The sequence below is a fragment of the Nipponia nippon genome, unplaced genomic scaffold (genome assembly GCF_047370975.1).
Source record: "Nipponia nippon isolate SJK-2023a ecotype South Korea unplaced genomic scaffold, ASM4737097v1 scaffold_4, whole genome shotgun sequence".
Lineage (NCBI taxonomy): Eukaryota > Metazoa > Chordata > Aves > Pelecaniformes > Threskiornithidae > Nipponia > Nipponia nippon.
In genome coordinates this window covers 52448846-52473060 of record NW_028262358.1, presented here as the reverse complement: position 1 = coordinate 52473060, position 24215 = coordinate 52448846, and the positions used below count along the sequence as shown (strand labels likewise).

The 24215-nt window shown below is 45.0% G+C and overlaps 1 protein-coding gene across 2 annotated transcripts in view; it reads left to right on the top strand.

The window, feature by feature from the left end:
- The window catches only part of FNDC1 (fibronectin type III domain containing 1), a 74437-nt gene that overhangs the window by 16733 nt on the left and 33489 nt on the right, over positions 1-24215 (top strand). For both annotated transcript variants that reach the window (XM_087774883.1, XM_087774882.1), the window contains exons 2-8: positions 12375-12584; positions 14276-14374; positions 15330-15444; positions 16532-16719; positions 17380-17487; positions 20847-21035; positions 21841-24210. In XM_087774883.1, coding sequence (XP_087631009.1) covers positions 12375-12584; positions 14276-14374; positions 15330-15444; positions 16532-16719; positions 17380-17487; positions 20847-21035; positions 21841-24210 — 3279 coding nt within the window. The remainder of the gene's footprint in view (positions 1-12374; positions 12585-14275; positions 14375-15329; positions 15445-16531; positions 16720-17379; positions 17488-20846; positions 21036-21840; positions 24211-24215) is intronic.

Sequence of the window (24215 nt, the reverse complement as noted above, 5' to 3'; positions counted from 1 at the left end):
TCCAGAGCGGGAGTAAGTTTCAAAATAAGCTGGAGACAGAGGGTGCTACCAAGGTTTCAGCTGGGAGTGCACCAAAGAGCATTTTGGACGAAGTCTTGAATCAAAGAACTCAAATGCATGTAGTGAGGGATATTTTTAAGTGCTCGTGAGACAAACGTCAGTCTCCAAGTGACGATCATAAGTGAAAAACACATGCTGTAGTGACACAATTGTGTGAAATAATGCAAAGGGGCTTTTCTTAAGGCATAGCTCCCCACAGCATCTTTTGAGAAGAGTGTGGAAAGGAAAAGATGGAAAATACAAGCTTTCCTTTTTTTAAGATTATAACAGAGGTGAATCTGGGAGCTGCATGGCTCAGAACAGATGGCTTTTGCTGTTACTGCTCTGAGCCCAGTTGGAAGAACTGTTTCCATGAATTTTTTGTTGCTTGGTTTATGCATGCAGCAAAGCACAACTTACTCAGTCTCCGTTATCCCCTGCTGACTGTCATGTTTTTACCCCCTTGTCATGCTGGCTGTTCATGAGACGTTATCAGTGCCTTTTGTAGTTGTCATTCTGCAGGTGGGCTTTGATCCATCCCTGTGTTTCTATGCTTGGTACATCGTTGGTTTTGTCTGTGACTCTTGGCTGACAAGCCTTTCCCAAGGGATATGCTCCAGATGGCCACACTGATACAAATGAAGCTTTTCCATCTCCTGCGATGACAGGTCAAGCCAACCAGTCAGACTTACAAGGCAGCAGGTTTGGAGAGCAGCTCGGTCCTCATGGCGACTGACAAAAGGAGAACGTCCTGCCAAGGAATGTGCACACCAGATAGCTGTCGTCTCTGCCTCATGTGTGGTTGCAGTGACTGTGCACTTCGTTGTTTTGATGCTGGTGTTCTTTGTAGTGCCTGTACCTGCCTGATGAGCAACATGGTCACTTGCAGTTTAAAGTTTTTGGCTGTATAAATGCACTAGCAGAATTAGATGAGCAACATCATGACTGGGAGCAAGATATCAAGGGCACGGTCTTCAGGGAGAACAGACAGACAATTAAAACCTAATAAATCAATGGAAAGAAGTGACTTCTCTGTCGCTGCATATAAGTCAGTTTGAGGTCCCTGTAGGGCATAGTATGGAAAAGCAATCTGACACCTTCTATGCTTGTCCCTTGGGATCCAGCTTGGTTCTGCTAGCTCAGAGAGGTGCTCGTTGTTAATCATGAGATAGTCATGTTCAGCTTGAGATACAGACCATCTTAGGCAAGCCTGGAAAGCTATAATCTTTAAGCAGAGAATTTCCAGAGGAAAAAGGGCAAATCTCCAAAAAAATTACCAAGGAAAGAAAGGAAGAGGCTTAGAGTACAGAATAGCAGATATGGTAAACAGCATAACTAAATAATTTGTATTTAATGACCCCTGTAGAAACACAAAGGAGAGGACCAACTCTTTAAGTGGAAAACTGTATTGTTGGAACCCATGAGAAGACTTAGGATTTTATACAACACACAGGGTATCTGTGGAACTTACTGTCAGTAGATAATATGGAATCAAAGCATGAGCAGTTGAAAAGGAAAGGTATTTTTGTAACTTCCTGAATACATTGCATTGCCTAGGAGATCTAAGGAATAGTGTGTGTTGTATAGAGTAGCAGAGTGCTGGTAACTCCTCAGAAAATATGTGGATTCAATAGGAAGTGCTCTTTGCAAAGATTTTGCCAGTGGTCCTCGTGGGAACTCCAGCATCCATTTGGCATTATGTTTTCAGAGACAGCCCATAGTGCCTCAGTCCCTGGGTGCTGTGATGTTTCTCAGTGGACATCGCATTGTAATCTTGGTTAATCTTCGAGCAACTACAACCACCAGATCCTTGTCTTGAATACTATTGCTTTGCATGGTGTTCTCCATTTGATGTTTACCTCTTTGTGGTGTCTTTTTTTGATTTTTCCAGTGTGTATTGTCTCTTCTAATTTTAATCTACGAGTCATGTATCTGTGTTTTATATCCATGTATATATAACTACAGGGACATGTTAAGCCTGCAAGCACATGCATATTACTAGAATGTCTTTATTATCGTATGTATATCTTATTTTTCACAAATTTTAGTGTTAAAAAGCCTTCAACAATAGAAATTCAGGAAACTTCAAGTTAAAGTTGCAGTCTTGTCCTCACGGCAGTGCTGAAGTCTGCCCCAGAGGAGCTGGGAATGTCGAGTCCTCTGCCTGCATTAGAGGGAACAGCCCAGCAGCGTTTCTGCAGCAGAGCTCGTGGAAGCCTGTTCATGTAGTCAGTTAGTTAGGCAAAAAGTCAGTTGAGGGTGAATGTTAAATTGTTACTGTGATTTATGGACCGGTTACCAGGCTCTTTTTCATGGTCTGGAGTAGTATTTGGAATGATTTTTGCTGGTAGATACTATCATAGTAAAAGCATGTGCATCTATCATTTTGGAGGTGTCAGGAAAGGCAGGGATGAAGCTGTTGTCCGTACAGACGTTGTGGCATGCCACAGAGACGTACTGCTCACAGTCTTCTGCCTTGTCCTCCAAGCTTACCGATGTTGAGCCATTAGGAAAACATCTTGTTTTAGGGCATGTGTTTGACAATGGAGATGTGAAGCTTGCAGAAGAGGACACAGACTAGTTTTGACTTTGAACATGATTGCTCTGCCATGCATGGGATGAATGGAGGTTATGACTAGGGTCAGGGTGTGAGAAGGGGATCTGCGATGGAAAGTATTTTGAAATAAACTGGTTGCAGCCCCTTTGCCCTCCTGCCCCTATAGCAGAAGTGCTTCTTAATCCCGCAGCTCAGTCCGGTGGTGAGGTCAGCCACGGTCAGCACACCCCCGCACCTTTGCCAGCTGGTTTCACCTGCTTTGTCCCTGGAAGGAGCCCCCAAAGGCGATGTCGCTCCAGTACCACCTTTCCTCCGACTCAGTGAAGAGGCAGGTGTTGGACAACACTAGGATGGATGCTTGCAGACCAGGGCCATGGCTGCGGTGTGCTCTCACAGCCCCTTTGGGGTTGCTGGGGGGTTTTACCACCACGGTGGTTTGGTCGCTGGAGAAGCCCGGACAGAGGTGTCCAAAGGCAGCAGGTGTGAGAGGGGATGGTAGCCCAGGCTCAGTGGGCTCACTTCAAAGGGTGCTGATGCAGAAGGAAACGTGGGCGTGGACACCGGTGGGAGAACATGAAGCTTTCAATAAGTCACTATTGGTTGTTCTTAAGTCATAATACATCTATTAATCGTGTAGAAATATGTTGTTGAGTTTGGAAAATGCCCTAGTCCTACTGTGCTTAGCATTCAGAGGGCTCTTCAAAGGGAGCACTGGAAACTTCTGTTGATGCTGTCAATTTAAAGAATGTCCTCCGGATGCCAGGTAACTCCTCTACAGATGTATAATGAATTGCTTTGCTTAAATCAGACATTACCGTTGGATACTGGTCTTCTGCCCAAAACTCCTGTCCGGAGCCTGGTGAATTATGGCACACTTTCCATTGTGCTTTGCAGGAACTAAAGCGTTCCAGTCCCCGCTTTCTGCGCCAAGCAGAAGTGTGTGGAAATGTGCTGAGCGATTTTTTTTTTTTTCCTGTGAGAAACAAAGGATTTAGGTGTTGCTTGCCTCCACTACTTTAACCGATTGGCTTATTTCCAGGAGGAGATGTGATGCTGAGTGTATAAATTAGTGGCATTAAAAAAGTTGATCAGCCCACATAGGGACAAGGTTGATAGTGCGTTTTAAAATGCTAGGGGACCTACCAACCCAGTAAGTCTCAGGCTGGATTTGTTCTCCCGTTTCAATCCTATTTTCTTTCTGATCGTATACTTAACTCTTTTACACGTGTTAACTGCTGCAGTGCTACAAAGAGCCCCACTAGACCTAGTGCTATGCTCTGTGCCATGGCTGGTCTGAAGTAAATCATGGAGCCCAGAGTCTTCTGGAGTGAGAGCAGTCAGCACATCTCGGTTCAGTGGGCCACATCAGCACTGTTTGAGCTGGCTCACCAACTGCAGGAAATATCTTTGCAGAGCGAACTCTTCTCAGGATGGCCCCAATCCAGCCCTCATTGAAGCTGGTGGAATTCCTCCCGTTTTCTCAACAGAGCTTGGATCAAACCATCAACTTAAAAAAAAAAAAAATCCAGTAATACTTCGCCAAAGTGACACGGTGCATTAATTTTTGGGTGGAAAACAAGTATCTTCCTCTGGTATTTTGTCTGTCCTCTTTCTTCTTTACTCTTCTGCTGATGTGGCTTTGGGGTAGCTGTATGGAGATAGGTAACAGTGAGAGTATGGGAAGGTGAGGAGCAAAGCAGCTGCCCGTGTGAGTTGCTGGATGAGAAAGGTGGGATATTCTCTTTCCCTTGTGCCTCTCAGTTATGGTAAAATGCCATTTTTCTGTTCCTGTTCGTGAATAACAACTAGATTGAAAGCCTTGAGTTGCACAAAGGACTACAGAGCTTTAGATGCCTGGCTCTGCCAGTAAAGCTCTGCTTTCTCCTTTTTTAAATACACTGTTTCATAATCTATTTCAAATCAGGTGAAAAAATGAAATGGTTATTGGAATTGTCCCAAACCTTAAAGCCAATGCACAAAGTGATTTACCTGCTGGAAGATGGTAGAGCACCATGTGGAAAACAACATCCATTGCAGGCATGAAGAAGGGATGGGTTATCATGTTGCAAAGTATTTTTGAAAGCAATAAATTCTTTTTCCTGGTGAAGGGCTGGCCATGATACAGCCCTTGGTACATGAACACTGCCACCTGAGCAGGGGGCTTTCCCCCCCGGCTTCCCTGGTGCCTTCTGCGGGGCTGGTGTCCCTCAGTCTTTCTGCACCCCTGGGCAGATGCCTGTCCTGGTTTCACAAGTTGCCAAACAAGGGCAATTGTAGAGGTGCCCTAGGATGTGTTTACCACGTGTGCTATGAACTTGAGCATCACCACTCAAGCAGTTGCATTTAGGAGAGGCCAACACAATAGGTTTTAGGAGCGTGGGTGTTTTACAAAAGGTCTTACCTCACAAATGGAATTAATTTTAGAGTTGCCAGCTGAAGAATCAAAATGTAATGCCTCTGTTTTTCTGTTCACTTATTCACTATCATTTTTTGCTACAAGTACAGCTGATATCTTCATGGTGGTAGGGCTTGGACACTTATGAGGGTGCATGGTATACAGGAGTGTTATATCCCAAAGAAATAGCTCAGAGATCTAGGAACCACAGCTGGCTGAGGTACTTCTCTAGCCCTGGTGGTGGGTTTTGAGAGGGATGCTGCAGGGTGTTCGTAAACTGAGAGGCTCAGCTCTGGGACTGGGTTGCACTTGCAGATCGGCAGTGGCACAAGGTTATTACCTCAGAGGACAATTGTTGTGCTTAGGGAGCAGCTAAGGACTTCTTAAGACAGGGACCTACTTTTTGAGGAGGCTGAATGAACTGAGCAGTTTGGCACATTTTATTTAATCTTCCATACTGTTTTGTCTGGGAAAGCAGCAGTAGTCTCAAATCCAGGGTACAGAGTCAATCAGTCTCATTTGATGCTTAGAACTTAATTTTTAAAATAAAAATAATAATAAAACCCCAAACACGCCCCCCCCCCCCCCCCCAAAAAAAAAAAAAGCACAAAATCCCACCAGTTTGCTGTTGCAGTGTAGACTATGATGATTTTTGGTCAAGTTGCCCATGACAGGATTTCATTTGCCAGCTGGTATTTTTGGCCTTTTCTAATGAAGGCAGTTGACCACTTTCTGAGTTCGTTATCTCTAAGCAGCTACAACTTCTGTCTTCAAGCTGTTGCTTTGCCCATGGCTGGGTCACTGTGCTTAGCCTCCCAAACTTCTGCCTGAAGTGAAAAGAGAGGTTGGTAGATGTTTATAGACTATATGAATGTTGTCTACTGACTGTGCCAAATATGTGTCCTCTCTGCAGCAGAACACATCTTATAGGTCCAGTTCTCCAGTCCTGAAGTAACGGCACATAGAAGGAAAACATAGAAAAGTTTTTGCTGACTAGGGAAGGCAAAAGCAAACATTTTATACCCAGACTTGTGGAGGTAAACTGAAGTGCCTGATTTTTGTGACCTCATATTTCAACTACTTTTTTACACTTACATCTTAATAGGTTTGAGTTGCTTGGGATATTTTTCCCCACAGTTATAGATTGATTACTAGGGGTCAGTACTTCCCTTTTCTTCTGGAGCTATTTTGTGTTTTCCTTTGCTAGATAATTGATGAGGCCTCTGAAGAATCTATGTGATTTGGCAAGTGCAAACTGCCTCCTTGTGTGGTTGTTTAGAGGATGTTTTACCCTCAGCTTAGACTTCATCCTCTGGGCTTACATCATTTGTAAAACGTTCTCCCACAGTCCTGACATGCACAGAAACTTTGGCAATGCTAGTGGACGTTTCAACTGTGAAAAGTCAATACTGAGGCTTTAATCGGCCCTGCATTTTTGGGGCCAAGATACTATACACAAATTCCTGCAGCTGTAGGTAATGTTGGATTTCTACACTGAAGAGAGCACAAGGCAGTGACTCTTTCTCATTTTCCAGAACATAGAAAAGGATTTGATTTTATTTTAATTGCAGGTAGCTCTTTAGATGAGGTCGGAAGATGTTCGCCAGTTGATTTAGTTTGGCCAGAGCGGAGGTCCAGAAAACTGTTAAATTAGTTTTGGAATCAAAACTGAAAAAAACCTTCATGATGTTTACAGGGGCAAATAGTGGGCAGATGAGGAAGAATCAACCTTCAATTCAATCAGGCACTTGGTAGCTGTTCCCAAAGTTTATTTGAAAAAAAAGGGTTTGGGAGTGAATGCATCTGAAGATGTAGCTTTTTCATTGCCACTGATTTGGGACCTCATCCACATTTTGCTGAAATCCAGGTGAGTTCCTGGTGTACCAGAGTAGGTGTTAAACAAGGAACAGACAGGTGCAGTCCTGTAGGCTTTCGTAAAGGCCATGTCTACTGTCTCTGATAGGAGAAACCGCAGGCACTGTAGTAGATGTCAGCTGTGCAGCTTTCATGCTGATCCAAAATCTTGTCTTGGGACCTGTTAGGGCCATCATCTGCTGAGGATTCAAGCAAACTGCCCAAGTTTAGACCATTGCAAAAGGCAGGGAGAGATGCCTCACAGGATCACACTCCAGCCCAGGGAAGTGGTGGAAATGTTCCCCACTGCTTGGGGGCCCTAAAAGTGACTGGTGTCCTGGGCCATTTCTGGATGCCTATTTGTCTGGGTTGGACTCAGCTGGCCTGGGTGGAGCTGTGGTATTGACGCTGGGAGTGAGCAGCAGTGTGGTGTATCTATCCTGTGATGTGGGGGTGTGTTATGCCAGGTAGCGAGCAAGACATTGGCGTTTCTGTGTGTGCTTGGTCCTCCTGTTGGTAAATCTCCCACTTCATGCATCACTGGGAGTGCAAACTCCCAGAGATAATATCTGATGTGTCTTTTCTCCCTCTGGGAGGATGAGGTTTTATTTACAGATCTCTGCACCACTGTTGCTGAGATGGGTTTACTTGTATACCCAGTGGATATTTGTGCTTAAGCAAGGCAATTTTTGTTGTCACGTTAATCTGTTTGGAGGAGGCTGGAGGATTTGTGCTAGGTCCTATTGAAGGCAGATGAAGCCCAGCATACAGTGGCTACAGCTCTGTCTAGTCCTTCCGTCATTTCCACCCATGCTACCTCACTAGTAGCCTTTTCCTAGTTTCAGCACTGCATTTCTTCCCTGTCTGCATCAGATTCCCATGGGTATTCCTATTTCCGTGTCACCTTTAATATTATTAAAGCAGTTCTTTCACTGACTTTAATCACCCCTTTTCTTGGACCTATTCTTGTCTCCCTTGTCTAGGATTGAAACAATGCCTTGATTTTTGAAGAGGTTTTGCTTTCTTTAGCCCAGCATGACAAAAAAATCCACTGTGTAGTCTCTCGAGCAGGTTCAGATCTTGCCATCTCCAGGTTCACATCCGGCACCTGGATGTGCAGTGAATGGGACCCTAGTGATGCAGGAAAGTGATGGGATCTGTCCTCATAGTTCTTGACCTGTGGTGACAGCATCATCTAATTCTTTTTTCATTAGCTGTGAGCTGTTCAAGACTATTTGACTGGGGAGTTCAGTGTCCCCACAAGAAGGGGCTGCTTTGGGAACTGAATGACTTAAACGATGCATGGGATTTATTTCTTCCTCCTCCCACCCCTTCCCTGATGAGCGTAGTTTGTTTAGGACAATGTTTTTGTTCCCCCCTTTTTTGTTTTTAAAGGTGAATGACCCTGGCTAGCAGGACCAAACTCTGGTCCTTAGGACACAGTGAGCTTTTCTTGTTGCTCAGCCTCCACAGTCCCAGGGTTATCCTCCCTGTGGAAATCCAGGCTGTTTCCTGGAGCCAAGATGAGAGGAGGCGACCAGGGCAGGAGAGAGCTCAGGTGCAGGGGCTGTGACAGCAGGAGGCTGTGACTTGCTGTCCCATGGGAGACTTAAGGAGTGGGAAATGTCCTGACTGGGGAGTGCTGTCCCTATGGCGCGGCTGAGCCCGCTGGGACAGCAGCCCTGCGGGTGCTCATACGAGGTGGCCTGAGCCCAGCTTCCCCTTCTTCCTCTGTGTGGCTGAGGTCAGGGCCTTCAGCCTTGTCCCAGACCAGACTGATGGCTCCTGGGCTGTGGGCTACAGCGGGGTGGGCAAGCTCCAGCTGCTGCTCTTTGTTTTTAATGACAAAACCCTTCTTGTCCAGCCTGGCACAGACTTCACACAAAAATACTGGTTTTGATGGATCAGCAGTTACCAGCAAAGCCATTTAAACCATTCTATGATAGCTCCATCCTGGATGCCTTCAGATTCCTGCCGATCAAACTGTGACAAGGAAAGACAAATAGAAACTGGAGCTAACTATAGAGAAATGGGAACAATGGCCAGTAAAGTGTGGTGCTACCATGAGGGAAGTAATTGAAGCCTTAGAAAGCCCTGGTTTTAAAATCTCAGCTGGTCCCCTGCATTCAGCATTAGGGTCGATAAACTTCTCTTTGCCCAAAGCCACATTTGTTTTAGATTGAGTACTTTCCATATGTCTCTCTCGCTGGGCTAGTTCCTTTTGTATCCTTTGTCCCTTACAAGTCTCTATTTTAATTCCAGTTGGAAGCTGAGGCTTTGACTTGGGGAACAGAGCTGATGGGCTGCAGTGTCCTTCCTGGCCACCCCAGGCCAGTGGGCTCTCGGTGCTCTGTGCCATATGGGGCCACCGAGGGGAAACCCAAGCAGTGTGCTTGCACCACAGCCTGGCAAGCCGCAGGCGCCCGGGAGAGCATGGCCGGTCAAGGGGAGGTGTTACTCCCCTCCGGCCAGGGCTGGGCTGCTCAGGAGAGATGTTGAGACCTGGGGAGGTGGTGGCTACCTATGGCATGTGGGTTACAAGAGAGGCTGCAGGAGCGGGGCTGGCCTAGCCTGACAAACAGGAGGACAGGGTGACATCCCACAGCAGCCAACAGCTGCTTGATTGGGGGCTGCAAGAAATGACTTCTTGGTGGTGGCAGGCCACATGTAACGCTGTAACACTGGGCAGCAGCCACAAGTTGCTGTTTGGGAGGTTTAGGTTGGACATTAGGAAAATTTATCAGAAACAGTGTGGCCAGCAGGACCAGGGAAATGATCATCCCCTTGTACTCGGCACTGGTGAGGCCGCACCTCGAATGCTGTGTTCAGTTTTGAGCCCCTCACTACAAGAAGGACATTGAGGTGCTGGAGCATGTCCAAAGAAGGGCAATGAAGCTGGTGAAGGGTCTAGAGCACAAGTCTTATGAGGTGTGGCTGAGGGAGCTGGGGTTGTTTAGTTTGGAGAAGAGGAGGCTGAGGGGAGACCTTATCGTGCTCTACAACTACCTGAAAGGAGGTTGTAGTGAGGTGGGGATTGGTCTCATCTCCCAAGTAACAAGTGATAGGATGACAGGAAATGGCCTCAAGTTGTGCCAAAGAAGGTTTAGATGGGATATTAGGAAAAATTTCTTCACTGAAACGGTTGTCTGGAAGTACTGGAACGGGCTGCCCAGGGAAGTGGCTGAGTCTTCATCCCTGGAGGTATTTAAAAGATGTAGATGTGGTGCTTAGGGACATGGTTTAGCGGTGGACTTGGCAGTGCTAGGTTAACGGTTGGACTTGATGATCTTAAAGGTCTTTTCCAACCTAAATGATTCTATGATTTTATGATAAAAGCTTTCACCCTAGGCAGCTGGTGCAGCGCTGGAGCAGGTCCACAGGGAGGCTGTGCCATCTCCATCCTGGAAGGTTTTGAAGACTGAGCTAGGGGAAACCAGGGCTGGCTTCACGCAGCGTTGGCGATAGTTTGTCTTTGAGCAGAAGGTTGAGAAGAGACTTCCAGGGGTCTCTTCCAACTTGAATTTTACCCTCTATCCAGTTCTTCATGGTGGTGCTGTGCATGAAGGCTGTGTGCCTACATGATCAGTGACTTAACGCGCTTTTGAAATCTGTGTTGAGCAACTGCTCAGGAGAGCAAGAAAAAGAAACCATGTGGGAGCAGGTTTTTAACAGAGTGCATGACTGAGAACATTCTTTGAAAAGTGGTCAGGGAGCCTCGTGAAAGCGGCTGTGTTTATTGTATAGCAAAAAGCATTTATTGTTTGTTAAACACTTAGGAATGGATCCACTGCTGCGATCCAGCTAGTATACACTGCTCTGGCAACTGAAAGTGTCTGTAAAACCAGCTTAATTGGCTGATTAATCTGGGTTTATAGCTGCTTCGTTTTGCTGGGGTGGTGAGGAGCAGCCAGAAGAGAGATGCAGCTGAAGCCCATGCGTTTAAACTGATGATCCCTCTCTCTGTAGGCAAAATAAAAAGGCAAGGTTTACTGTGCTGAGCTGCTGCCCAGTGTTTCAGTAGAAAAGCAGAGTTCCCTGGGAGTGTGTGGTTCTCTGCGTATGTTATATACCTCATCAGCACTGAAACCTTGCATTTTTGACAGGGATTTCAAGAGAAGCTCTGCAAACAGCTTTGAGAGTTGCTATGATCCCTTCCAAAGGGTAATTTAATAGCAAAATGCTTGTTGGGAGCGTGTAAGAGGCAACCTTGTCAGCAGATCAAGACCAGTGAGCAGTTTGGTTATAGAAGGTGTCACTGAGCAGAAATATTGGAAAAGGACCTGCTTTTGGTGTATATAGGGACATGCAGACATCAATACATACTTAAAGAAACATGTTTAAGTGCTGTCATGAATAAGTATGAGCTCTTGAACTGGTGCTGGAAAGAGGATCTCACTACTGCTCTGACAGGGGGTACTTTGGTGTATTGTCTTTTGTTGTCTGTCAGGGTCTCTGGCAGCTGTTGCTGTCCCAGTCTCTTGTTCTCTTGACGTTGCTGTGGTTGCAATGACTGGCTTAGCCAGCGAGTGAGAGGGTTTGAATACAGAGTGTAACCTCTGTGCTGGCGGGTTCATGCAACCTTGTGCTTGGTGCTTGATATTGCTAGAAAAGGCTGAGAGAGACCTGCTTTGACTGCGAAAAGTAAAAGACAAGAGGCAAAAAATTGCTACAGGTGTGGGAGATCTCAGTCCTGGCCGGTGCTGCCAGCACCTTTCTCCCTGCTGCCTGCTCTGCTTGCAGCCTGTGCAGTAGCATGGTGCAGGCCATATGCAATGGAGAATGCCACAAAAACTGGAGATGCAGTTCAGAGCAACCAAACTGGTTGCTTGAGTCATCCTTGCGTTAGTGTCACTTCTTAAAAGAATGCTGCCAACTTGCCAGCAAATGTAAAGATAAATGACTTGCATAAGGTACCTGTTACAGTGCTGGATGCTCAAGGGATCATATAAGGGGAGTTTGGGAAGTCAAGAGTTGAAGCATGTGTAGAACAGACCCGTTAAATATGAGGCTGTCGGAGAGCAGAACCATTAGTGATGGGTTTAGAAGAGAACCTGCTTTTAATGTGGATTGCTTTCTAAAAGAAAGTTTTAAAATAGTGAAACCGTTCTGTGCTTCATTTTATACTGACCTTTAGCACTTGCCAAAAAAATAATGTACTGGTGTGCCTGAACTAGGGAAAGGAGATTTAAAAAAAAAAAAAAAGATTAAACAGAAAAGCTACAAGACATCCCCAGTTTCTGGCAGGGGTCCTTATATTACGATATGTTTTCACTTTCGGTGTCTTGCACCAGTCTGTCTGAAGAGCTGCGGAAAAGATGCTATTGAGTATTGTACATCCTGCTTGGAAAAACTGTTGTTACTGCAGTTAAGTTTTATAGCAAAATTAAAAAACTATAAAATTATGCCCTTTATTCTGATGTTATTTAATAGATGTGCTTGCAACAGACAAATGTGGGCTGCTATACATGTCACGTGCTTCATAATAACAGTGATGGGTTTTGTGTGTGCGTGTTTGCTTATTTTTTGAAGGGAAGGACATGCCAAACAGACCTCTGAGGGTGCGCGCCCAGTCTCCAGATGGCAAGTTATCTTTTCGGTGGAAGCCACCTTATGGAGCAGGCTTCAGGGGTCCACGCAGCAGATCCCCAAGTTACCTCCATGGGTATGGAGAGAGCAGCCGAAGGATGAGCTACGCTCCGCTGCTGCAAGAGCGACAAAACCAGGAAGCGAGAAAACTAGGTGAGTCAGATTTCCCTGCTAGCATCTAGCTGAGCTAGCACACTGCTGTGATCCCCTCTGGCTGCTAGGTGATCACAGATCCCGTGGTGTTGTAGCCATCAAAATGACTTCTTCCTATAAATGAAAATGCTCGCTATAATTGCATTCTGTAACATGTTCTTAACAGAAAAATACAATGACCAGGGTAGGAAGTGTAGCAGAACTTGATGCTGTGTTAAAGAGACACCATGTGCGAGTTACTGGTATTAATAGCAGAGGGAAGGGCTGGGGAGAAGAGCCTTGCATGCAGTGGGACTGCTCTGAAATCCATTGTTTCTTGTCCTCTTCTTACACTTTGTGTCCCTACGTTATTTCAGGACAGTGGAGAAAAAATTAATGCTTTAATTAAATGTATCCACGCTTACCGTTTAAACTGTTTCATGGGCTCCATACTGGAGTGTTACACTCGTGTGTCTATGTTCTCTCTGGTTCCTTCATGAGGTCCTGGTCACTAAGGGCTCCTGAGACAGTCAGGTTGGCCTCTTTTGTGCTCCTTGCTGTGCTGTGATGGTTTGCACTCGTGCCCTAGATCACCTGCCCTTGATTTAAAGGATTTCCCATCTAACGGTATCAATGGGATTTGCAACAGCTTTATTTCCCCAGAGGCTGAGCGTTTCCCTTTGCGCTATTTGTGTCACTTGCCGGTGTCACGGCTAACCTGTCGCTGTCCTGCTGCCTCCGCTTCTCTCGCCTGAGCGGGTGCTAGGTCTGCACTCACGAGTCTTGCTTTGCTCCTGTGCTGTTCAGTTGTGTTTGCTCAAGGTCAGGCTTCTTTCTCTCAAAATCTCTCCTGTAGGCTGGAAGCCCGTCCCACAGGTAGTCTGGTCTTGGGTTACAAAACGGGTGATGATTGCAAAATCACACGTGGCTGCCAGCATCCCTAGCTTTGCAGTGTAAATGTCTATTTCCCCTTCTGCTTTGTGGGTTTTGTATTAAATGCACATCTTTATCTCCGTTTCTCCAAAGAGAGGGAACTCCTCAATCACCTTTATTAGTTATTCCCCCTTTTCCTAATAAGAATCTCATACTTATTTCTCATGCCTTCTCTAGTATTCACTTTTTCATCTTTCTGTGCACCGCTTGTGGAGGGGACACTCTGACGTCTGTGCTGAGGTGACACGTACATGTGGGAGACGCTCTCCTGTTTGTTTGATGCCCAGCACGTACCACTGCTCTGCAGGTTGAGAGCCTGTCCACGCAGTACAGAAGTCAATGGAAATCTTGTCATGGACGTAGTGGGAGTTCAGTAACGAACTTAATCTTGATGAGAAATACTGCGTAACATGGTTTGGAGCATCTACTTCTTGTTTTCATTACTTTTATACTATGTTTTTTTAAAGTGGGAGACTAAATGTTGTTTAAATAATCAAATTATCAGGAGAAGAACTCAGTCCTAGAATATAGGACTCTTGTAATGGTCTTTTCACATTAATAATTTGCTTTCCTGCTTCTAAAATACCAAGTTTACTGTTCTTACTGCATGCACATTGCACACTGACATAAATGCTGTGACTGTAAATAAATTAACTTTCAAGTAAGCCTCTCCTTTTGTATCAGAAAAGAATAAAACAGAGTTCTGCCTGAAAAGACTAAAATTTTTTTTCAATGAAAAAGGTTACAGGAAAGCCTCTGTTTTCTCCCTGCATGTACAGCCTCTGAGTCAGTTCATGTGGTTTCGCTGCCATCAAGGAGCTCCCAAGGACGGAGCCAACCTGTCTATAGGTCATCTTTAACTAAAAGAAAAGTCACAGGTATGTTTCCTTCACATCTACTGTCAATTCATGGGAACATTTGAAGGCAATGAGGTAGCTTTGTGATTTTTAGACTGCAAGTCTTTTGGTGCTGGAGCTGCTAGGTTTTTCTCTGTGTGTTAACGAGCTCAATGGATATCTCTTACTGCTTCTCTAATTCAAGCAGGATTAATAAAATGATACTTGGTTGGGTTTCTGTTGTTGTGGTTTTTGTTTTGTTTTTTTTTAAATCTCCTCCTCTCTAGTTGTTGGCAAATGTTATGCACTTCAATAACCGCATGAGAAGACTTGATTAAATCAAAGCCAGGAACTCCACAACAGTATGCCTTCTTGTCAGATCTCCACCCCCTTTTCTGAAGGGTTGATTTCCAGAAGCCTAAACCTAGTCAGCAAAAGTTTTCACTTTCTTTTGGAAAGAAAACATTACATACTGCTGCCAAGGTTAAAAAGGATGAGCGAGATTCTGAGTCATCTCCATGCCAGTGCCACTTTCTCACCCCCTTGCATTGCGATGAGAGTGCCGTGGGGGTGGCAGAGTGTTTCAGATATTTTGATGGTGATGGAGAACACCTTTGTCAGAAAATTTTAAAATCTCAAAATTTTTCATAAGGCAAAATTTCTGCTGTCCAGGCATCTCTGGCAGTGAGTTTGCCAGAGACGGTGAATGTCAGTAGGTTAATAAGACATTTGCTCTAAGTAATGGTTTGGGGACTGATAGAATATTGAAGGACTGTAGAATATATTAGTACTGCGGTCTTAAAAGCAGACAACTAACAGAAGAAATGATGTTTCCATGGGGTACCATCAGTGATCAATATACTTGGCTTTCCACTACCACTGTGTTAGTTATTCATCTGTGCTGTGTGCGTATTACAATGTCAGTTGAAGACAGTTACTATTTTTTATGGGAACTCCGATGTTGTTATTGATATGCTATTTTGTTTTGCCATTTCAGAGGAGGAAGAGGTGGAGGTGGCACAAGACATAACTGTTCGAGTTATGTCCTCTCAGTCTGTGCTCGTTGCTTGGACAGACCCGCTGTATGAAAAACAGAAGGTTGCGGCAAATAGGTAGTTAGTCCTGTGTTTTCTTTTCTGAATGCATACTGAAGGTGAACTGCTGCCAACGCACTACTGATTGCTTTTGCATTTATTTAATTACAGTTGGTTCTGAGAATAATTTAGCTTAGGGCATAGGAACATGCATATCCCTACGTATGACAATGGCTGGTAGGGGATGCTTGAGAGAAGCTGTTAGAAACCTGACATGGGTGGATATGGGGTGATGTACTCTCCTTGCCTCCCTGTGTCGTGGTCTCTAGTATTTAGATGTCTGTGTAAGTGCTGGACTACAGGGGTTTAGATCCTTTCTGAAATGTTGTCAGCACCAACTGGAGATATCTTGCTATTCAAATGCTGGTATATCACCATGGTCAGCAAATCCCCGTGCGTGCATGGGGAAAGAAGAGGTGGGGGACCGGGCACAGTCCACAGAGGGGAGGTGTTGAGTTGGATTATCAGAACAGACTACGGCTTCGAGACGACCATACAGCAGGTGAAGGAGGCATCACTGCAAGGGGAAAGATGCCCGTCAGTGCCCCCTGCATCCACTGACCCTCCAGAAATGCCATGCAGCTGAGGCTGAGCAAGTCGGGGGCTCCCGTGAGCAGGAGAGCTTGGCTCGCAGCAGCATGCTGCAGCAGTTGGAGACCAAAATAAACAGAGAAACGGGCTGGAAACGCCAACGGTCTGAAAGTGCTGGATTGCGTTGCTCAGCCTGGGAACACTGAAGGGCTGTGCAACCCAGCGCTGAAACACCCCAAGGGGCACAGCAGAAGAAGTGGTAATTTTAGATGCTCTCAGTTTCCTTGTGGAAGTGGTTATCTGGGCAGACACGTGGGAACTGAGCCACCGGCACTGCTCTGGGAACGAGGGGCTCCCAGCCGTCCAGCCATGCTCATGGCCATGGGGCAGCGAGATGGTGGCGTGGAGCCCCCCAGGATGCCTGGCTTGGTTTGGAAAGCCCTGCGGCTTCCCCCTGGCTCCCCAGTAAGCCCCAGCAGGCTAGTTGAGGGGAAAACAGCCCCATCCCTCTCTGGTTCTGCTAATGCTAAGTTTTGACATATGAATTTTTATTTTCCTGTGTTTCTAATACCAGGCAATACAGTGTTCGCTATCGGGAAAAGGGGGAATCAGCAAGGTGGGATTACAAGCAGGTGTCCAACCGGCGGGCGCTGGTGGAGAATCTGGTGCCAGACACCATGTACGAGTTTGCTGTCCAAATCTTGGAGGGAGAAAAGGAAGGCAAATGGAGCGTGTCTGTTTACCAGCGGACCCCAGAGGCAGGTATGTACTCAAAAGGTCCTTGGGGTAACACAAGTCTTAGGGTTTGAGCTGTGAAATAGGGCTGACTTGAGAGAAAGCCAGAATAAGCTGTTGCCTGGGGCAGCAGAGGGTTGGGAACATGGGAAAAGCCTCAGTCCCGCTGCCTGCATCCCTGCAGCAGTGCCCTGGGGAGCACACCGGGGCTGCTCTTGTGGCACGACGAGAACAGGGGAAGATGGTTTGGCTATTTCTGGGGGATGGGTCAGCACCTTGGACCCCTGCAGCTGGGTGTGCCCCTTCCTTTGGGAGGAGCAGCCTGGCTGCTGTCCCTCTCTGTGGGCGGCAAATTTAAATCCTGCCTCCACCACGGAGAAGCTGTGGGGCCCCTTTGGTACAGGGAAGTGGTCCATAACAGCTGAATTACCACGTCGTTCCAGCTAAGCCACAGTAGCAGTCTTGTGCATACAGCCTGTTCCTAGAAGTATGGAACAGAATTTCACAACAGGAATCTGATACAGAGATGTAATACAGGCATGCATGGACCTGAGCCATGTGTGCTCTTCACGTTTATCTTTGAAATGGCTGTATAGGAATTTCTGCTATGAGAAGAAGGAGCAAAAGGTGCATGCTGTGTAGGTCAACTTTTCTTACTTGCCTCTTCTGTGTATGGCTGTTTCACAGCTCCTGCCAGCGCACCTGAGAATTTGGATGTTTGGCCACTAAAGGGGAAACCAACCTCTGTAGCAGCATCCTGGGATGCTCTCCCAGAGAGCGAAGGAAAAGTCAAAGGTAGGTCATCACTGTTGGTTTTTAACCCCCTCGAGCAGCTGGTCTTCTTGAAGCCAGACTGCGGCTCCACAGCAAGCTGGAACTGCTGACTGTGCCAGGATTTTTTCACTTGTTAATGGCTTGTACCCAAGCAAGATTTTCTTGTTTCCAGACCAGTGTCTCCACACCGCCGCTGGGAAGCCATCGTCACGGTGTGCCTGGGATGTCACAGAGCTTCCCAGGCTGTCACGCGTGCACGCTTACATCTTCTTCCGTTAATAAGCAGGTCGAAACGGAGCTCAAGAAGGAAGTTTCCCAAAGGATTTGTAACAGTTAGGTGAAGAAGGAAAAGTTGGGTAGTTGCCAAGAAAGTGAGTGGGTTTATGTTGTGTTTTATTTCTAGTTTAACGTGGAAGGAAAGCCTCAGCTTAAGAAGCAAGCGCAAATAGTGATTTCAACAGATATCACGCATAAGCCTTGTGTACTATAGCGTTATTGTACATGGTCATAAAGCTAATTTGTCAGTGGCTATTTACTTGCATAGGATTTAAAAAATACAAAAGATTTCTGGGATTTGTTTTTCCCTTTTTCCCTCTGAAAACAAACAGGCTGATTTTTTGGCTGCTTCCATTCTCCAGTGGTGGCCGGGATTGTGTTGTCGAGTTACACAAGTTTCTGGAGGTGCCTTATCAGCACTGTAGCATCTCAGGATTTAAAAAACCTTTGGCCTGGAGGGAAGTGGGCCGTGTCTGCATACAAGACGTATTTTATGTGTTCTTCAGGGCAGTGGTGGAATTCCTTCCTCTTTGAAGTCAATAGGAGTCTTGCCAATCGCTTCAATGGAGTTGCAATTGTGTCCAAGAATTATTATTTCTTAAAGTAGGGTCATGCAGGGACATTATCTGAAATTTCAAATATGCTCCTAATTTTGAGCAGTCTGTAGCCCTTTGTCCATTTTTGTCTGCTGATCTTTAGATGATTCATCCAAGGCAATCATTTTAAAGATACCTGATATTCAAGGGCTGAATGCTTATACGTGTCTAATATATCATTGTTTTTCTTGAGTATGAAATATTCAGGAGAGGTCTTATTGTTAAACTAAATAAATGACAGAAATGATACTTATACTGGCTAAATGAAATCACTGAACTAGCACTTCATAGTCATTTTGATAGCACGTGGTAGCTGACAATTTTTGTCTTTTGGTCCTTCTGTTTTTCAACCCTGTCCCTTTATATATTTATACCACATATTAAAGTAACAGGAGAAAAAGTAACAGGAGAAAATGCCCTCCAGTAGCAGTTTGAGAGTTACCAGAAGTGACACCAGTGCCTCTGCAATTAAAGCAACTCCTGTGTATCTTAAAACAACAACAACAAAAAAAGAAAATCCAAAGCTTACCATGCCTTCTAATACATTGATTTTTTTTTTCAACTGAGCATTAAATGCATTTGTATATAAAATATTGATGATTCTTTTTTTTCTTGATTTTGATGACCTGTGCATGGCTTATTTCTTAACACAATGAATATGGGCTTGTTTTCAGAAAAAATTAAGTTTCCTGTTTTTAGAGGTGTTATTATGTTGTAGAGTTTTCCCATCATGGCACTGTGGCTTCTCAAGTATTATTGTGATTCTTTGTGTAGAGAGAGAAAACTGGCAGCCCTTGGAATTTATTTTCAAAACCCTGTTTTGATCCGCTACCCATGCCTCTTACAGAGGATTGAAAAGAAAAGGAAGCCTACACATGGCTGAGATCTTACCTGCACTCCTTGGGAGTGTAACGGGAAGACTCCTCTTCATGCCTCCAATTATTCCTATGGGGTGAAATTTCTCTCAATACAGAAAGCTAATACAGAGCACAGGTACCACAGTAACCCTAAATCGAAAGGTGAGAGCAGGGTGAATTTCTGAAGTGGCAACAAGACCTTGCTTTGTTTGCTCTCTCTGCAGTGGTGTTTTGCCCTGGCTATAGTTAAGCACAGTCTGTCAGATTTTGATTTTGTTGGACAGGCGTGCTATTGCTACCATTTGGCAATATGCAGTGCTGTTATTGCCTGGTAGAAGTATCTTTTCTGAATAAGAACTTCAATCATCCAGGCATGAATTTTACCTACTGGCCTGTAGATTACAGCTAAAACCCCTCTAAGCAATGACTCAGCTGGAAACACTTATATTTGACTGCAGTAATATTGTTTCCAAGATTAAAGTAAGTGCTTTGGCGTTTTCATGGGGATGCCCCTCAGGCTCCAGCACTGCTGAGGAATGAGTGTATGGTCTTTGGAACTGGTAGAGTTTCACCACAGTGGACTGGCAGGGCTGCTTTTGCATGACTAGGGTCTTAAAGTACAGTGCAATTATAGCTGTGTCAAGGCTCTGTTGGAAATGTAAGATAAGAAAGTAGTTAATAGTAATGAATAATGTCACCTGATGTTAATACTGATGTCTTGAACAATAATTATGTGAATGCACCATTTTTTTTTTCTTCCAAATAATTTCTGTGGGAAAGAAAATTTTTTAACATTCTTATTTGCTGTGGACATAGCCATAATCAGCAGCACAATCGTGTGTTGTCAACCATTGTGAGCAAGTTATATTTTGGAATAATATTCTCTGGATCATGTGTTGTTGATTGTGAATATCTTGGTAGCTAATCAGTAAGTTTAAAATTTCTCTTTGTCTTGGGAAGTCTAAAATCTGCTTGTGATTTCGTCAGCCATAACAACATAGGTATTCTGATTGTAGCTATCCGCACTATCTGTATGGTCTTTCAGACTAGATTTCCACAAGTAGTAGGACAGTGTGTATTTTCCTGGCAACATTCATACATGTTTTCTGCCTCCCGTGCATTTTCTCTTTGTAGGTTTCCTCTGTTATTTCTGATTTACGGCAGTTAATTTTTTCAGAGGACTCATTTTTTTCCCTTTATTAGTTGGCGTCCAGAAACAAAAAAAAGTCTCCTGGTGCAGCACACCAAACCGCGCAGTAGTTGGTGCTGTAACTTTCTCATGTCCCCCACACCTTCTCTGGAAGTGCACACAGCTGTCGTCCAGCTCCTCTTGGTGACACTTCACTCTGATGGGCATTGTTGCTTATGTGTTTTTACAAAGGTATAGCTAACATATTCTGTCTCAGTCATTAGGTCATTGATGTGATTTGGTTTTGTCTGTTAAGATGAACAAATGTTCAACTTACTTACTTTTATATATGTATATATCTCTCTCTCATGTCTTTGTACTCCAGCTGTTGACTTGGCGTGCATTGCTAGTGTATTAATTTTAGTAATGCACGTTCTAATTCATCCTACCCATACAGTCTGTCCGCTGGAAACAGGACTGTTTTCAGTTTCCTCCTTCCAACCGTCTGCCAAATCATTTCAGAATACATTCTTTCATACGCCCCGGCTCTCAAGCCATTTGGAGCAAAGTCCATCACCTACTCTGGAGCTACAACGTCAGCCATAATAGATGGTCTGCAGGCCGGGGAGCGCTATATTTTCAAAATTCGTGCAGCAAACAGGAGGGGACCAGGTCCTCAGTCCAAAGCCTTCAGTGTCGCCATCCCAGCAGGTGAGCACCAAGCCATGCACTGATTGCGTAGTCCGCCTATTCTTGCTTTGGTCCCAGTTATGTTAATTCTTACTGACTTAGCTTCCTCTGCACTCCATCTAACCCATGGGATTTTACTTCCTTAATACTCTTTCTGTTTTAGCTCTTTTTATCACTATATTGTCCAAAGAGATGCTTGTAAATAAGTGTTTGTCACTCTGCAGCATGTGAAAGGACATTTTATGGACATATTAACATCTTATTTTTAACATCTTAAAATGTCACACCATGCTCTATTTCCTGCATGAAAACACTATATGCTTTGTTATCCAAAGGCCAGAGAATACAATGCTTTGGGTCTTTGGTTGGGCTATTCCTGACAACTCCCGCTCTTGAAAGTCACTTAGAGTGACTCCTTGTGTTTGGTTCTTGCCAAAAAGATGCTGTTGTGGGGACAGAAGATTTGCTGAGTTAACTAAAAATGTGGTCCACAGCCTCAGATGGGATAATGCAGCAGCATGCCATGAACATGACTAAGCTCTGCTGAAGATTTGGTTCCGCTGATAGGATGTTGCAGTCCCTGCTTCTAGATATTTGATTTTAATTGCTCTAAGTTTTACCCAACCTACAATAATTTCACATAGGTACCTTCCTACAACCCAAAACTTACTCACCTGGACTCCACAGGCTGGTTAATACAGAAATAATTATTGTCTCATATTCTCATAAGTTGTTTTGTTCTTGCTACCTTGCTAGTTTCTTCTTGTGGTTAGTTTTTTGTGCTTCTTCTGTTGTTGTGAATAAACACTTTTTTTTTTCCCCCCAGCTGCTCATGAGGATTCAGTTGCTCAGCAACAAACAAATATTCAAGATAATTCAGAGGCCAAAAAAAAAGGGAACGCTGGCTCATCTCCTTCTCAAACTTCTGTTTCTTCAAAAGTCCAGCCATCGCTTTCCTCTAAGCAGTCCTCTGTTCGTTCACCTAATGTTAGTGATAAAAAGAGTCTTCTTTCTGAATATAAGAATAAAATCATGACTCGAGGGGTCCTAAGTAAATCTCAGTTACCTTCTAGAAAGACAGGAGAGCTGGAACCTGATCTCCAATCCACTGAGGTGACAGATGACCATGATTCCTCCCAAGAAGCTCCAACGACACCACCAAAAGCCCAGGATCAAAGAAGGAATGTTAGACCCTTGTCCCCTAGTCGGCCAGTCCACCCTGTCCTTGCCTCAGGGAGGACCTCTGTTCGAACCCACACATCAGAGGTGTCACGGCAGATGAGCACAGAGAAACATGAGCCACCAGCACTGTTACCATCGTCAGCACAACAATCTTCTGCCTCATCTGTTCCTAAATACACAGATAATGAAACAAAGCAACTGAGGCAAAGCAACACTAATGTGCCTTCTAAAACCTCTTCCCATCCTCTGCCTGCCAAAAATAATGACCTTGTGGGTAATGTGGAAGGAAAGCCAGACCCCATGCTGGTGAAAGTGTCTTCTAAAACTTCAGAGCCTAGTCACCTGGCTTTGCCATCAAATCGGCAGTCTGCTGTCTCTCATGAGGTTGTCCCAAGCCATCCCAGTAAGTCTGGCTCTCTAGGTCATTCACATCAACCCTCTTCCAAATCAGCAGATTCCTATACTCATGATAGCCATAATGAGTTTGACAGTGAAGAAGCAGAGGACAGAGCAGGACAGCCCAGTTCTAGGTCACAGCAAACGAGGCTTCCCTCAGGCTCCAGTTCTCGCATGTGGAAGGATTCGAAATTAGCTGCGGTGGCAGCCTCATCGAGGTCTGCCGTTTCTGGTCACACTTCACCTTACTCTCGCTCCTCCACCAGTGCCAAATCCGACAGAAAGGATGTTGATAAGAATTATAGGGAGGACTCACAAGATGCAAACCCCTTATTTCCTTCTCTGCCCTTTTCCAGGCAGTCTTCTTCAGCAGTCTATTCGAAGAGAAGAAATCCTCAGGTCGATTCTGATTCTCACCTCAGAGAGAGACATGGTGAAAAGTCACCCCGCTCTGACTCAGAGGAACAACAAAGTCGAGCGGCTGCTCCAGAAAAGCATTCTCTCTTGCAGTCTTCTCTTTCCAAACATAAGCCTGAAGAGCAGGACAATCGAGAGGTAAAAGAAATGCTTGCTCGATCAAAACCAAGTGTATCTTTGCCTAAAAAGACGTTCCCCTCTCATCTTCCATTGGAGAAGACCTCCCACGCAGAGCCTCCACAGAGGGCACAAACCAGTCCTTCCTTACTGCATTCAAGGGGTCGGCGCCTCCCGTCTCATGTCTCATCCCAGAGTAATGAAGAATTGCAGGAAGATGATGAGGAGGATGTAACAGAAGGCAGTGACAGAGCAAGCAGCCAGTCTGTGTTTCCTAAAGAGGTGCCCTCTTCTAGGGGATTACCTGCATCTTTTTCTCAGGGAAGCTCAAGTTCATCTCTATCAAAGCAACAGCAGCCAGGTTCTCAGGTACCTTCCTACAAACCAAAACTTACTCAGCCAGGCTCCAGTTCTGCCAGTGATATAGCAAAAGACAACCAGTACAATCCAAGGTTGTCATCCACTTCTTCGAGACAAGCTCGTCCTTCATTACCTACTCGCTCAAGGGTCGCTACAAGAACAGTGTCCCAAACAGAGAAAAAATATGGCCTGTTGCCCTCAAAAATGTCCAAAGCTGAACTTCCTCAAAAAGTTCCTTCCTCTTCTTCATCTAAATCTCATCAGTCAGTTTCTAACGAAGAGGACGATTATTACAGTGAATATGATCAGAAAGAAGTGGAAGAGAAACCCACATCTTTGGCAGCAAAATGGTCCCCTTCTGTTTCTAGAGGTAACAAAAACACATACGATGATACTACTAACAACAAAAGGAAATCTATGGACACTCTTCTACCTCACAAAGTAAGCTCTGAAGAGGAAGAGAAGGAAAAAACTCCAACGTTAAAAATATCTTCTCCCGAATCACCAGGAAGCTCTGCCATAGCATCACGGATTACTCAGTCCTCTAGGAAGCATACCCCATCTAAACCGAGCTTTGTCTGGCCACGTTCTTCTGCATCTACCACCACACACACTGTTTCTCCAACAGTTTCTTCTTCCACTTTGTCCCCTCGCCAGCGACTATTGAACTCCAGGCTACGGAGCCCTTCCCAACGGCAATTTGTTAGACCTCCTTATAGACAAGGTATC